Raw genomic sequence first — 15,663 nt, forward strand, 5'->3', positions numbered from 1 at the left:
GTGGGTTACCTGGTTTCCAAAAGATCCCAAGTATCTGTGTGTTGCCCTCTAATTTTTAGAATATCCTGCAGCATCCCAGGGCATCTTGATGTAGTCTGCAAACTACAGCCTTAGGTAATTACAATAAACATCCATTCGCTCACTGTTTATCATTCATAGCACTCAGGTAGGTGTTAAAACTACAAAAGTGATTAAGATGGCTCTAACATTAATGATGATAATAATAATACATCAAAAACAGCAGCAGCCATCTCTGTAACAACACACACTATGCTCCAGACACTATGCTATGCTAAGTTAATGAATTTCAGCTGGCTTACTAAAACTCATTAATGATATGTAAAATTAAAGATTCTGGAACCTAACAGAGATCTGTGTGAAAGACACAGCAGAGTTAAGTAAAATATAATATAAAAAGTATTAAAATAAAATTACAAAAGCAATGATATTTGGTGTTTAAAGTTAACAAAATAGTTATGTGTATTTTCATTTCATCCTCAGAACCACTCTGAGAGTCAGGTAAACCCAGGTATATATAGGTATTAACTTAAGCTGCTTAAGTTATATGTTTAAAAAATGGCAATGTAAATACTTTAAAGGGGGCTTTAGGGCAAATTATTTCTAAAAGGGCATTTCAATGACTATAAGAATGGCAGATTTTTGGAATGTTAGTAACTAGGTATAAATCTGTGGAGTTGGAAATTGCCATGTGCCTATGATGACACCAGAATAGGAACTGAGATCCTTAGACCAAAAAAGGACAGTAGAAATTATATTCTCAATGCATACATTCTTCAATCTTCCATCCAATCAATCCATTCTTCACAATCCTGGATAAAAATGATACCCTTTTTTGCTAGGTAACTTGTGATTTGATAGCTTTACACTGTACTGTATTTTTTTTTTTTACCTACTTTTTCTAATTGTCCCCCCCTTCAGTTAAATTGGAAGAAAACTCATTTTATGTCAGTCCTTCAAACAGGTGAAGAATGTTAGCATATCTTTATTCTTCTCTTCTCTGAACTAAATATTCCAATTCCTTCTATAGTATGTGACGAGGTTTCCTGCTCCGTTACTGGTTTGACCACAATACCACCTAATATTTGCATGACATTTTATAGCCTCTAAAGTTGTTTGACAAATCTATCTCAGTTTTTATTTTAAAACATTTCCAAGGGCCGTCGAACAATTCTGTAAAGCAGGTATTATTAATCCCACTTGACAGAACTGGAAATGGAGCCCCACACATTTTTAAAAACTATTCAAGGTTACATGAGCACAAGGTAGGACTCAAATCTAACCCCACCTACTTCTTAGCATATTTATTTTGGCAATTATTCTTTTGACCACAGGTAACAGAAAATTCAGCACAGACCAACTTAAAAAAGAATTTGTAATCTCACACAAAAGAACATGAAAGAACTAAGGGTAGGCTTCCTTTAGTGTTCAAACAATGTGATCAAGGATGCATCTCCACTTCTTAGCTCTGCCTCTGGTGTAGGATCCATTTTGACAAAAGTTCTACACATATGGTCCCAGGATGGTTACTAACAGTTCCAAGGATTTTCCCAGTTTCTTACTATGAAGGACAGTGTTTATATACCTGAGGATACAAGTTCCAAAATGTAGCCAGTTACAAAATGGAGGACGTAGGCTATAATCATTACCCTAAGTAAATAAGGGCTTATGTCTAAATTAAAAAGTAGGTTAAATCTCACCTAAACAATACAGCTAAGAAATAAAAAGTAACACTTTGGGAGGAGAGGAATAGATGCTGAAGAGATACCAATAAATAAGCTGATCTCCTTCTGATTTGGAACGATCTTAAAACATGGCATATGGAAATGAGTGTCATGCTTCCATCAGACCAGTGAAAGAAAGTGTACTATTTCACCTAAAAATTCTATTTGAACTCCTGCACCCACTCATCACCTTACAGCAAATCTATACTAGCTTTTCAAAGTACTCTTTTTTCTTCCTGATTACTGAGTATTTCTTTGAATAGCAACAAGAAGAATCATCATCTCAGTTTGGCACCCAACAGATAATCTGATTAATACATTTTTTAAAGGGATCATAACACCCAGCACTATTTTTGGTGACCCTACTTTTGGTGAAAAGTCCCATTTAAAAGCGACCAAAACTGTCAAAGAGGCAAATTGTATTGATGGAGATCAAGTCCACTTTTTAAAGATTAAGAAGTCTCTTTAAAATAGTGTTGGCCGTGTACCATCTTACAATCTATTGCAGTTTTCAAGACTCAGCTCCTACTTTTCAGGTGCTTAAATCTAGTGGAGAAGACATAGAAATAGATCCTCTAAATAGAATATACCTAGACAGTGGTATACTTATATAGTGAATGCCAAAGAGAGAAAAATCACTTGATTTAATCTATCTAGGAAGTGTAAAAAGAAGTTTTTCAGGTTAAAAAAAGCTAAGTTATTAAATAAGACTGGCTTCTGCAAGGTAGGAAAGCAATGGTATCCTAGGGTGAAGGCACAGTATGACTAAAGGCCCAACACCACCAAATAGCATAGTATGTGTACCAGCAATTTGGTACTAAAAGCATGAAATGTGCAGCAGAATGGTGAAGATGAACTGGTAGGGGCCAGGTCACTGAAAGATTTATAGTTCATGCTAAGTAGCTTGAATATTATCCTAAAGGCTATGGTGAGTCACTGAAGAATTTAAAAGTTCATTGATTTTTTATTCCTAATTGGAAGGGGACAAAACTGGAAGCAAAGAAATCAATGTAGGAGGTCAAGGTAAACACTGAGAACTGTAATTAAGTCAGTGGCAGCAGGAGGTCTGGAAGTGTATGTGCTAAAGAATTATTATTAGGTAAAATGGAAAGGTTTTAATGATTGAAAGGTATTAAAATGGGGAGGAAAGAGGGAGAGATCAGGAAAATCTCCAGTTTTCTGGACAGGGCAACTTGGTAGGTGGTTATCTCAATGAATGATACAGGAAATAGAGCAGGAGGGAAAGGTGTTGAGAGATGAGAAGGTAACTTGGTGAACTGTTTGTTCACTTGTCCCTAAATGCAATGATTCTGACAAAAGTGTAATTAAGATTTTACCTTTAATTAAAATTTTCTAATGTTTATTTATTTTGGAAGGAGAGAGAGAGAGAGAGACAGAACATGAGTGGGGGGAGGGGCAGAGAGAGAGAGAAAGAGAGAGAGAGAGAGAGAGAGAGAGAGAGAGAGAGAGAGAGAGACAGTATCCGAAGCAGGCTCTGAGCTGTCAGCACAGAGTCTGACGTGGGGCTCAAAGTCACAAGCTGTGAGATCATGACCTGAGCCGAAGTCAGACACTTAACGGACTGAGCCATCCAGGTGCCCCAAGATCTTACCTTTAAATAACCAGACAGCTATCACAGTTTTGTAAATACAAAAAAAAAAAAAAAACCCAAAAAACAAAACAAAAGAACAACAACAAAAAAAACCCCCAAAAAACTAATGAATCAAAACTAAATAAATCAAGACAGAAAAATTATTTCAGTGTTGTGAAATTATCTGGCCTGCTAAGCTAAAATAGAAATGCTATTTCCTTTTTTAAAAGAAGGGTCAGGTGGCAATGGTAAATTTCTTAAAGAAAATTTAACCACTGATTGTAATGTCTGTGGCTTTGGGGGAAAACATAACCCCAAATTACAGTGGCTGTGGTTATAAACTATTATGAAGAGCTTCCAACGTCAGACATAGCTTAAGTGTCTGTATGCTCTGGAGTCCTTTTACAGGACTTTGCTAGAACAGCAAAATTAATGACTCCTTTCTTTTTGTCCATTTCGGTGTCAATAACAAATGTACTTTCCTTTCGTTAAAAGCGATTTTCAAAGGATACAGAATGAATTTAACCAAAAATGCCAGAGTCATAAACTTTCCTCTGAATATTTCAGAAAAAAACACACAGTCTACAATCAACTCTAAGGATTAGTCTTAATTTGTGATGAAGGCCAAAGTCATCTCTCAGAGTCGGAGAAATATGTGCCACAGTCCTTAGAAATTGTGTTTTCTGTTATAGTTTATCATTTATCTCTTCAGTTAATGTCAGTGTTAACACAGAGAAAATCTAGAGGTAAATTACAAAGTAGAAGCTGTTTGTCTTCCTTAGGCTTTTCAGAGTAATTTTAGTTACTTGTTTTCCACTTTGCCACACCCCATTCCTTCCTTATTTCTAGTGTGACTTAGTGGCCAAACATGCTAATTCCTGTTAATTCTCTGGTTTATTTCCAGAATTCTTTTAATTAAAAAAAAAAACATCTGAGTGCTATGAAGTGACCTGCATATTAGAATTAAAACAAACAAACAAACAACAACAAAAAACAGCTTCCTGGCTTTTTTAATGTCATCCCTTCAGTCAGTACTCAAGCAGTTGGTAGTTCTCCAGGCTACAGGGATCATGTAGCTGCCAAAGAATGAGAGGACAGAGTGAGTGTTGACCTCTGAAATCAGACAGGAGTTGGGCAGAAGATGGCAGGAGCTGCTTGTTAATACTTGTAACCCTGAGCTTCCTACAAAATGTAGATGAAGCTTTGGCCACTGGATCTGGGTAACTGTGATACAGAAAGCACCAGTAACTTTAACTCCTTCACAATATCTCCTGAAATACAACCATCAAAAGTGTGAGACTATTTCCATTACTACACAGTTAATCTGAAGTGGCCATATTTTTTGTAGGAAGAAGATTGCCACATTCCGTACAAAAATGTCATGCAGGGTCCCGCCCTTCCAGAAAATTTTTGTTCTTATGTATTGGACTTTGGTACCATTTATATGGTTATTATTCTCAACTTTTGATCTCTAGCCCTGACAATGCACCTAAACTCCAGACACACATTTCTAACTGTCTACCCAACATTTCCTCTAAACTTAGGAAGAGGCACCTCAAATTTAATATGCACAAATTGGATTATTTATCCTGATGAAACTGAACTCTCCTCACCATCTCAAACTGCCATATATCCAATAATTTATTCTGATAGTTACTTGTTTAAAAAAAACAGCTTTATTAAAATATTATTTACATACAGTAAGATTTATAACTATACAATACATAATTTGGTAAGTTTTATCAAATGTAATCACAATTATGATTAAAATAATTCTATCACTTTCAAAAAGTGCCCCTCCCCCTCAATTACTGATTTCTTTTCTCTCAAATCAGTTTTGCCTTCTTCAAAATTTCATATATTCTATTTAGAATTGTAACATGTAAATTTTTTGAGTCTGGCTTCTTTCTAATTTCCTTATCTAAACAAGACCTCTACCGCCCTCTCAGTCAAACACATAACCTTTCCATAGTCCATACCACTATGCGGAAGTACCTTATTCATTGTAAGTCTTTTTCTTTTTATTTATTTATTTATTTATTTATTTATTTATTTATTTATTTATTTTTATTTATATATGAAATTTATTGTCAAATTGGTTTCCATACAACACCCAGTGCTCATCCCAAAAGGTGCCCTCCTCAATACCCATCACCCACCCTCTCCTCCCTCCCACCCCCCATCAACCCTCAGTTTGCTCTCAGTTCTCAACAGTCTCTTATGCTTTGGCTCTCTCCCACTCTAACCTCTTTTTTTTCCTTCCCCTCCCCCATGGGTTCCTGTTAAGTTTCTCAGGATCCACATAAGAGTGAAACCATATGGTATCTGTCTTTCTCTGTATGGCTTATTTCACTTAGCATCACACTCTCCAGTTCCATCCACGTTGCTACAAAAGGCCATATTTCATTTTTTCTCATTGCCACGTAGTATTCCATTGTGTATATAAACCACAATTTCTTTATCCATTCATCAGTTGATGGACATTTAGGCTCTTTCCATAATTTGGCTATTGTTGAGAGTGCTGCTATGAACATTGGGGTACAAGTGCCCCTATGCATCAGTACTCCTGTGTCCCTTGGGTAAATTCCTAGCAGTGCTATTGCTGGGTCATAGGGTAGGTCTATTCTTAATTTTCTGAGGAACCTCCACACTGCTTTCCAGAGCGGCTGCACCAATTTGCATTCCCACCAACAGTGCAAGAGGGTTCCCGTTTCTCCACATCCTCTCCAGCATCTATAGTCTCCTGATTTGTTCATTTTGGCCACTCTGACTGGCGTGAGGTGATACCTGAGTGTGGTTTTGATTTGTATTTCCCTGATAAGGAGCGACGCTGAACATCTTTTCATGTGCCTGTTGGCCATCCGGATGTCTTCTTTAGAGAAGTGTCTATTCATGTTTTCTGCCCATTTCTTCACTGGGTTATTTGCTTTTCGGGTGTGGAGTTTGGTGAGCTCTTTATAGATTTTGGAGACTAGCCCTTTGTCCGATATGTCATTTGCAAATATCTTTTCCCATTCCGTTGGTTGCCTTTTAGTTTTGTTGGTTGTTTCCTTTGCTGTGCAGAAGCTTTTTATCTTCATAAGGTCCCAGTAATTCACTTTTGCTTTGAATTCCCTTGCCTTTGGGGACGTGTCGAGTAAGAGATTGCTACGGCTGAGGTCAGAGAGGTCTTTTCCTGCTTTCTCCTCTAAGGTTTTGATGGTTTCCTGTCTCACATTCAGGTCCTTTATCCATTTTGAGTTTATTTTTGTGAATGGTGTGAGAAAGTGGTCTAGTTTCAACCTTCTGCATGTTGCTGTCCAGTTCTCCCAGCACCATTTGTTAAAGAGACTGTCTTTTTTCCATTGGATGTTCTTTCCTGCTTTGTCAAAGATGAGTTGGCCATACGTTTGTGGGTCTAGTTCTGGGGTTTCTATTCTATTCCATTGGTCTATGTGTCTGTTTTTGTGCCAATATCATGCTGTCTTGATGATGACAGCTTTGTAGTAGAGGCTAAAGTCTGGGATTGTGATGCCTCCTGCTTTGGTCTTCTTCTTCAAAATTACTTTGGCTATTCGGGGCCTTTTGTGGTTCCATATGAATTTTAGGATTGCTTGTTCTAGTTTCGAGAAGAATGCTGGTGCAATTTTGATTGGGATTGCATTGAATGTGTACATAGCTTTGGGTAGTATTGACATTTTGACAATATTTATTCTTCCAATCCATGAGCAGGGAATGTCTTTCCATTTCTTTAAATCTTCTTCAATTACCTTCATAAGCTTTCTATAGTTTTCAGCATACAGATCCTTTACATCTTTGGTTAGATTTATTCCTAGGTATTTTATGCTTCTTGGTGCAATTGTGAATGGGATCAGTTTCTTTATTTGTCTTTCTGTTGCTTCATTGTTAGTGTATAAGAATGCAACTGATTTCTGTACATTGATTTTGTATCCTGCAACTTTGCTGAATTCATGTATCAGTTCTAGCAGACTTTTGGTAAAGTCTATCGGATTTTCCATGTATAATATCATGTCATCTGCAAAGAGCGAAAGCTTGACTTCATCTTTGCCAATTTTGATGCCTTTGATTTCCTTTTGTTGTCTGATTGCTGATGCTAGAACTTCCAGCACTATGTTAAACAACAGCGGTGAGAGTGGGCATCCCTGTCGTGTTCCTGATCTCAGGGAAAAAGCTCTCAGTTTTTCCCCGTTGAGGATGATGTTAGCTGTGGGCTTTTCATAAATGGCTTTTATGATCTTTAAGTATGTTCCTTCTATCCCGACTTTCTCAAGGGTTTTTATTAAGAAAGGGTGCTGGATTTTGTCAAAGGCCTTTTCTGCATCGATTGACAGGATCATATGGTTCTTCTCTTTTTTTTTGTTAATGTGATGTATCACGTTGATTGATTTGCGAATGTTGAACCAGCCCTGCATCCCAGGAATGAATCCCACTTGATCATGGTGAATAATTCTTTTTATATGCCGTTGAATTCGATTTGCTAGTATCTTATTGAGAATTTTTGCATCCATATTCATCAGGGATATTGGCCGGTAGTTCTCTTTTTTTACTGGGTCTCTGTCTGGTTTAGGAATCAAAGTAATACTGGCTTCATAGAATGAGTCTGGAAGTTTTCCTCCCTTTCTATTTCTTGGAATAGCTTGAGAAGGATAGGTATTATTGTAAGTCTTTTTCAACTTGAATGTAAGTTCCATGAGTACCTAGGGGCCCTGTCTATCTTGTTTGATGCTATATGCCCAAAACTTCTAAGAGGATCAACAATAAATATTAGTGAATAAACTAATGAAAATAGTCCCTTTAAGTTTTTGCTATTGAAATTATCTATACGTTAACTAATCAATGAGATTGTGCTTTATTCTAAGATGAGAACATTGGGAAGAAGAGGAAAGCTTAGGGGTGAGTTGCAAGGCCTCTTGAGTGACACTGCCTGATTGTGAATATGGTCTGTTATCTCTTCTAAGGAGTTATCATGGCCTTGGGCAAGTTACATAATCGTCCTAAGCTTTCATTTCTGCATCTGTAAAACTGGGGACAACAGTTTCTGCCTAGTAAGGTGGTTGTGAGTATTAAATGAGATCAAATATGAGAAACAATTAGAAAACTGCCTGGTACTTAGCACTCAGTGGTAGCCAACGGTGGTAGAATTATTGCTGTCTCCATCCAGTACCACTGCTACCACTACTACTATTATGTTACTGTTCCTGAAGCCAAAGATGAAGAAAAACTTCCATAAAAATAAATTTTTAGCTAGTAGCCTAAAATATTTGTATAGAATAAAGCCAGGTAAGTGAAGCTTAACCATGGAGAATTATTATTGTTTTTTGTTGTTGTTTTTTCTTTATAGAGGGAGCGCAAAAGTGGGGGAGGGACACAGGAAGGATGAGAGGGAGGAAGAGAGGTGGGGGGAAACTTAAGCAGGCTCCACACCCAGAGTGGAGGGAGGGGGTGTGGGGAACGCCAGCTCCATCTCACCGCCATGAGATCATGACCTGAGTCGACATCGAGTCACTTAACCGACTGAGCCACCCAAGCATCCTTACTGCTTTCTTTATCGCTAAAAGAAACAATAACATTCTGTCAACTTTTGTAATGTCTAATATTCCAGGTATTTTCCTAGAAGTTGTAACAAGGACATTAAGTATAAATCTGAAACTCACAGTTAAAATCTTATGATTTTAAGGCTATGAACAAGTTCAAGAGGCAGAATTTCACATTCCTATCACTGGTAGCCTAAGGGTAAAGTCTATTTATAAATACATTTCTGGTCCTACAACTTAGGTAATTTAGGATAATTAATTAACTTGGAGGAATTTTTTACAAACCAACCTGTAATACTTCATTGCTTTTTTCAATTTGCTTCTCCATGGAATTAATATGGCTAATTAACGAAATGATGTCTATACATTCACTTGAGAATTTTGGATGAATACAATTAAGTCTTGTAAGTCATCTTCCTGAGTTAATTGTATATTTTGGAGACTGCTATTTAACGGCAATGATTGGTTTTTCTGGAACACATTCTATGAGCTACACACTAGGCTAGGGACTCCTAAGAGCATCAATATGACTGAGACACTTATGAAGCTCTCAGTTCAGTGGGACAGTTAGTAAGATAAGTAGGTATTTGAATATGATTCATGCTGTAAGAGAATTATAAACTACAAAATAAGAGGTTAGGGCCTTTTCTTCTTCAACAAATGATTTAAGTACTCTCTAAGCACAGCCACCCTGGGGCCTCAGGAATTGCTGTTATTTGTCTAAGAACTTCTCTGGACTAATTCTGCCAAGTCTGTATTCCTTGTTATGTATAGCCACTGAAGTGTCTGCTGGGTTACCTCAATGGTCAGCAAATAATTAGACAGTGAATTCCCTAAATACCTTGAACTAGTTAAGTGATCCATCATTTGCCAAGGGAGTTCGCATGTTAGGGAACACCTTCAACACTGCCAGTTTACAACCCTGCCTTAGCCTTCACTTTCTGCTTGAATAGAAGCAAAATCAGCCAGTGGTGAGAGATTAGGTAGGGTCTTTTCGGCTCTTTCCTGGGCATGTGCACATCCTTGTGCATGTATGTGACCTTCAAGAAATCCAGGAGTATTTTATTTTATTTTAAATTTTTTTTAACGTTTATTTATTTATTGAGACAGAGCATGAACGGGGGAGGGTCAGAGAGAGAGAGAGAGAGAGAGAGAGGGAGACACAGAATCTGAAACAGGCTCCAGGCTCTGAGCTGTCAGCACAGAGCCCAACGTGGGGCTTGAACTCATGAACTGCAAGATCATGACCTGAGCCGAAGTCAGACGCTTAACCGACTGAGCCACCCAGGAGCCCCTATTTTATTTTATTTTTAACGTTTATTTATTTTTGAGACAGAGAGAGACAGAGCATGAACGAGGGAGGGGCAGAGAGAGAGGGAGACCAGAATCCGAAGCAGGCTCCAGGCTCTGAGCCATCAGCCCAGAGCCTGACACAGGGCTCGAACTCACGGACCAGGAGATTGTGACCTGAGTTGAAGTCAGACGCTTAACTGACTGAGCCACCCAGGCACCTCTTCCAGGAGTATTTTAAAAAATCAGAGCTTTTCAAAACCACCTATAATAATCGTATTTCCCAAATTTCCCTTTTAGGTTTTTTGGCCAGGCTTTTGTTTGATCCAGTGGTAATTCTGTCTTAGGCAGAGGTTATACATCTGCCACTCATTGTTTCTCACAAACATTCTGAGGATAGGGCTTTTCCCACTAAGCAAGCTCTAAGCAAATGGGAAATTTCTGGGAAGCTGCCAGATAGGTCAAATAGTAGTAATTTCCTAGAGACAGGTTTTCTTGTGGAGCTCCAAATTTAGTCTGCCCACTCCAGTGGCTTCTACATTGCTGATTTTCATAGCTACCATGATTGTGCGGCTACTATTTTGTGTGTGTGTGTTTTTTAATGTTTACTTATTTATTTTTGAGAGTGTGCAGGGGAGGGGCAGAGAGAGACAGAGAAAGATTCCCAAGCAGGCTCCACACCATCTGTGCAGAGCACAACACAGGGCTCTAATCCATGAACCGTGAGATCATGACCTGAGCTGAAACCAAGTGTCAGACGTCTGCTTAACAATGGAGCCACTCAGGTGCAAAAGACTACTACTTTTTAAAACTACCTTGTAACCAGGGAGAAGGGGATGGGGATAAAGCAAGTTAAAAATCTACAAACTTGCTGTTGTTGGTGAGATTTAACTATTTTTGCTGAATAAATATTCCTTGGGTTGTTGAAACCTTTGGTTAATATCCAGAGTTCTGAAAAAGTTGATTTTGACAATTTTTGCCAGTGTTGTCATTGTCTTTATGGAGAAGCTAATTTGCAGAGTTCTTTATCATTCCTGAAGTGCTTAGCCTCTCCATGTCAAAGAATATTAATATTTACCCAATTTCTTATTTATTTATTTTGTGTGTGTGTGTGTGTGTGTGTGAGAAAGAGAGAGAGAGCAGAGAGAGAGAGAGAGAGAGAGAGAGACAGAGCAAGCAAGCAGGGGAGGGGCAGAGAGAGAGGGAGAAAGAGAATCCCCAGGAGGCTCCGTGCAGAGCCCGACATGGGACTTGATATCACAAACTGAGATCATGACCTGAGCTGAGATCAAGAGTCAGACACTTAACCGACTGAGCCACCCAGGTGTCCCCCAATTTCCTTTTAGTACATTCAGTTTACAAGTGCAAACATTTAATCTACCTGAAATTCATTTTAGTACACAAAATGCAGAACAAAATGGGCAGCCAGTTGCAATTATTTTCATTTTTTTTCTGAGTTCATTAGTAAGATATTTTTGAGAATCTAATAAAAACTATGGACCATTTCTGCAGAAAAATCTGCACATACACACAGTTTTGCATAATTTCATTAGATTCACAGACTGTATGGGACCCTTCCATGCAACTCAGATTAAGAGATTTATAAATTACAGAAAAATCTGTGTATCTGTATTCCATCCTATTCCATTGGTCTGTTCTATATCCATAACAGTACTGTACAGTTTTAATTACACCACACATCTTTTTGCTTCAAGGCCTTTGCACTTGCTACTCCTCTGCTTGAAACATTCTATCCCCAACTATTCACACAGTAAACTCCTCACTTCAACGCAGGCCTCAGCTCAAATGCTAACTCCTAACATAGGCTTTACCTGACTATCCTGTCTACATATTGGTTCCCTGACTCTCCAGCCCCTTACACAGCATTCTTTTAATACATGACACTGATCACTACCTCACATTATATCTTTAATACTTTACTATCGGTCTTCTTCATAAGAAGGCAGGGAAGTTGTTGTTCTCCTTCTTACTACTCTGTCACCAGAAATAAATACAGTCCCTAGAACATAGCAGGCAGTCACTTCAGTTATTAATGTGAAACACCGAAAAGTAGATTTGACCATGTGAATTTGTTTGCTTACCCTACCGGCCTAAATAAACAAAAGATAAATGAGCTTCATATGGCTCCCAAGAAACGTAACTTGTCAATTTTCTAGACTAGGACTATGAAGCTCTAAGGAGCTAAGGGAATGACAGGTGTTTGGTGGTAGTTCTTTACTACAACTACATGAAAATGAAGGCAGCTGAATACATTTGACATGACCACCTCACATTTGAAAATTTGAGAGTTAACTGGAAACATTGTTCTTTCTTCTATATATGTTCCCTGTTCAATTCTCTTAACCACAAGGCAGTTAAACACATACACACACACCACACCCACATACTCTCTCTCTCACATGCATGGAAAATATGCAAACGTTGGAAAGAAAATAAATACAATGCATTTATTCATGACATGCTTGGATTATCTTCACAGTACTCTGAAACTGTGGCAAACAATTCTTAAAGTATATTATACACTGTAGTGTTTTCTAGAGACAAGAATGCCCCCGACAAACCAGCAGAGAAATATGCCCTTTACGATATATACTTTTCTGTTTGAGTGATGACCATGTGCTGATTTATTCATGCCCTCTTGCCCAATTTCACGGTGACTAATAGCCCACATCTATGTGAGGTTAGAGGAGTGGTCTGTGGTCACAAAAAGTCTTAAGTAAACTCTCTCGAATCAGAACTTAACCAAAGATCGTGACCTTACTAGTACAGAATTCCAACCAACCGAACTGACAATTAAACATCTTACATACATTATGTGCTCAATATACATTTGATGATACTAGCAACAGATTACAAAAAGAATTAGAAAGTAATCGTTACTCAAAATGAAAAGGCCAGGAAATAAACGAATGAGATCTGTCACCACACAACTGTTATCTTACCATAAATACTACCTAAAGATCTGTTTAATTTTTATAACAAATGAGTAACTATGTGCTCTTGCGTATAAATTTAAGTGACATTTTTAAAAAAGTGTATAACATTTACCCTGGATGTTAAGAGCACTGAGTTTAGATTGGCTAATTAATCATAAGAAAAGCTTCCAGGTTGTTTGGTACAAGTCGTTTTAGCTACATTCATAATGTATGGTTGAATAAACAGTGGTAGTATATATAATGCTTTGATCATGGAAAACAAAGACTTCTATAAATGTTATCTTTTGCTTTATATACTTATTTAAGGAAAGATTTACTCAAGTATCTGATTGCCTACATAACAAAAAGACTAAATACATGGAAAATACAGCCATGCAAATTCAGTTATGGGAAATGAAAACAATGTAGTTTTTAATCGTTCAGATAAGTAGACAAAAGTTTATTTTGTATGCAGGCCATACTTGATATGTGATACCTTTTATGAAACCATGGGGATTATCTGTGAGGTCCTATTAATTATCAGTATCAACTACAGATATATAGATACACATATTGGGTATAATTAATGGAATCAAACTGTTTTCTACTCATATATAATACTTTATATTGATTGTCTCTGTATGTGTGTATGTGAAAAAGGAAAAAAAAAAAAAAACCCAGAGGTTTAACATAGTTGCAATAACTAGACACAAATTTGGATCCTGACTTCTTAAAAAATAGCCAAAAGATAAAATTATAAGTTACTGAATTTTCTTTTTTAATTTTTTTTAACGTTTATTTATTTTTGAGACAGAGAGAGACAGAGCATGAACGGGGGAGGGTCAGAGAGAGAGGGAGACACAGAATCTGAAACAGGCCCCGGGCTCCGAGCTGTCAGCACAGAGCCCGACGCGGGGCTTGAACTCACAAACTGTGAGATCATGACCCGAGCTGAAGTAGGACGCTCAACCGACTGAGCCACCCAGGCGCCCCAAGTTACTGAATTTTCATTATCTGAAAGCAGAAGTATACTGATATACTAAAAATTATCAGTATAAAATATTAATATTATAGACAAAATAATTAAACTGATATGTTCACTAAGGTGATTTTAAGATAAATAACAAGGAAACTTCATTTTGAGCAAAACAAGGAAAAAGACAGTTACAAAGAGTTAATTTTACTAACCTGACTTATTTTTCTCTGTTCTTGTATTGCTTTCTGAATTGCCTGAGATACTTCCTCTTGATCTTTTGCATGTTCAGTCTTCCATAACTCCCTTTCTTCAGCATGGGCTTTTTCCAGATTTTTTCTTTCTTCTTCTATGGCTTTTAAAACTGCATCCTTCATTGCTTCTTTCTCAAGCTTCAAAACAAATAATGACTCTAATGAAAATATTTGAGTGAGTGACTGCATAAGTACTTGAATAAGAAAGATTTGGGTTAACCTTTAAAAGGTACAAACTCGAATTCTATAGGGTTTAGTTCTGACACTGCTGTTTTTATGCACTTAATACCTGGTGCAGAATCAAATATTTGTTTTTGTACAAATATCCATACATTATTTCCAAGGCATATGTAAACTTCAAAGAAACTAAGCTTTACCTTAGTAAGTAACAGTTTTCAAGCTATTTGGTCTTAGGATCTCTTTACACTCAAAAGTTACTGAGTAATTAAAAGAGCTTTTGTTTATGCTGGCTATACATATTAAGATTACCATATCAGAAATTCAAACCAAGACAAAATAAAAATATTAATTCACTCTATATTAACATTAGATGTTCTGTATATTAATAATCTTTTAAGAAAAATAACTATATTTTCCAACATTTAGAAGTGAAAAGAGTATCTGTGAACCTCCTTAATGCCTGACTTAATAGAAGAAATTTAGGGCTCATACCGGCCTTCTGTTTTAAATTTGTAAAATGGTTTTTGGTTGAAGTATATAAAGAAAACTCAGTCTCACACAGACATGTAGTAGAAAAGGGAGGAGTATTTAGTAGCCAGTTTATATCTTTGTAAATATTGATGATTCCATACTGAAACTTATCAAGGGATAGCTCTTAAAGGATAGTTGCGATAAGGAAAATCACATAATGGCAATGAAATCTTTGTATTCTGCTACTTACTATATTACAATCTTTTCTTGCACTTTGAATGAGTCCTTTAACTATGTGTGATTTTTTTAAACATTTTTATTTGGAAAATATTAACTCAATAAATTATGCATCTCCTCTAAATGTTTACACATTTCATTATATCATAACAAAAAAGGTCAAATTTGTTAATGTCACCATCAATTTCATAATAAAAGTCTTTAACTATCTGAAAACAGATACAAATTTTCCAAAATTATAATTTTGCTTTAAAGCTCAAATTTTATCATTGGCAACAAAAACTGTTAGTTTTCTGGAGATGCTGGGCTCACTCTATTTACTTTGGAGAAAATGTCTGCCAAATACTAAAGTCTGCATAACCCTTATTATTCACTAAAATGGTGTTCCATAAATGTTACCAACTTCAGTTGCAACTCAAACATAGGAATTTCTCTCTAGAAAACCATCATACTTT

At 36.9% G+C, this 15,663-nt stretch overlaps 1 protein-coding gene across 27 annotated transcripts in view; it reads right to left on the reverse strand.

The window, feature by feature from the left end:
- CCDC91 (coiled-coil domain containing 91) overlaps positions 1 to 15,663 on the reverse strand; it is a 362,057-nt gene that overhangs the window by 74,095 nt on the left and 272,299 nt on the right. For all 27 annotated transcript variants that reach the window (XM_086713753.1, XM_086713739.1, XM_086713733.1 and 24 more), the window contains one exon: positions 14,282 to 14,458. In XM_086713753.1, coding sequence (XP_086569879.1) covers positions 14,282 to 14,458 — 177 coding nt within the window. The remainder of the gene's footprint in view (positions 1 to 14,281; positions 14,459 to 15,663) is intronic.

The sequence above is a fragment of the Puma concolor genome, chromosome B4 (assembly GCF_028749965.1).
Source record: "Puma concolor isolate L17-30 chromosome B4, mPumCon1.1.hap2, whole genome shotgun sequence".
NCBI lineage: Eukaryota > Metazoa > Chordata > Mammalia > Carnivora > Felidae > Puma > Puma concolor.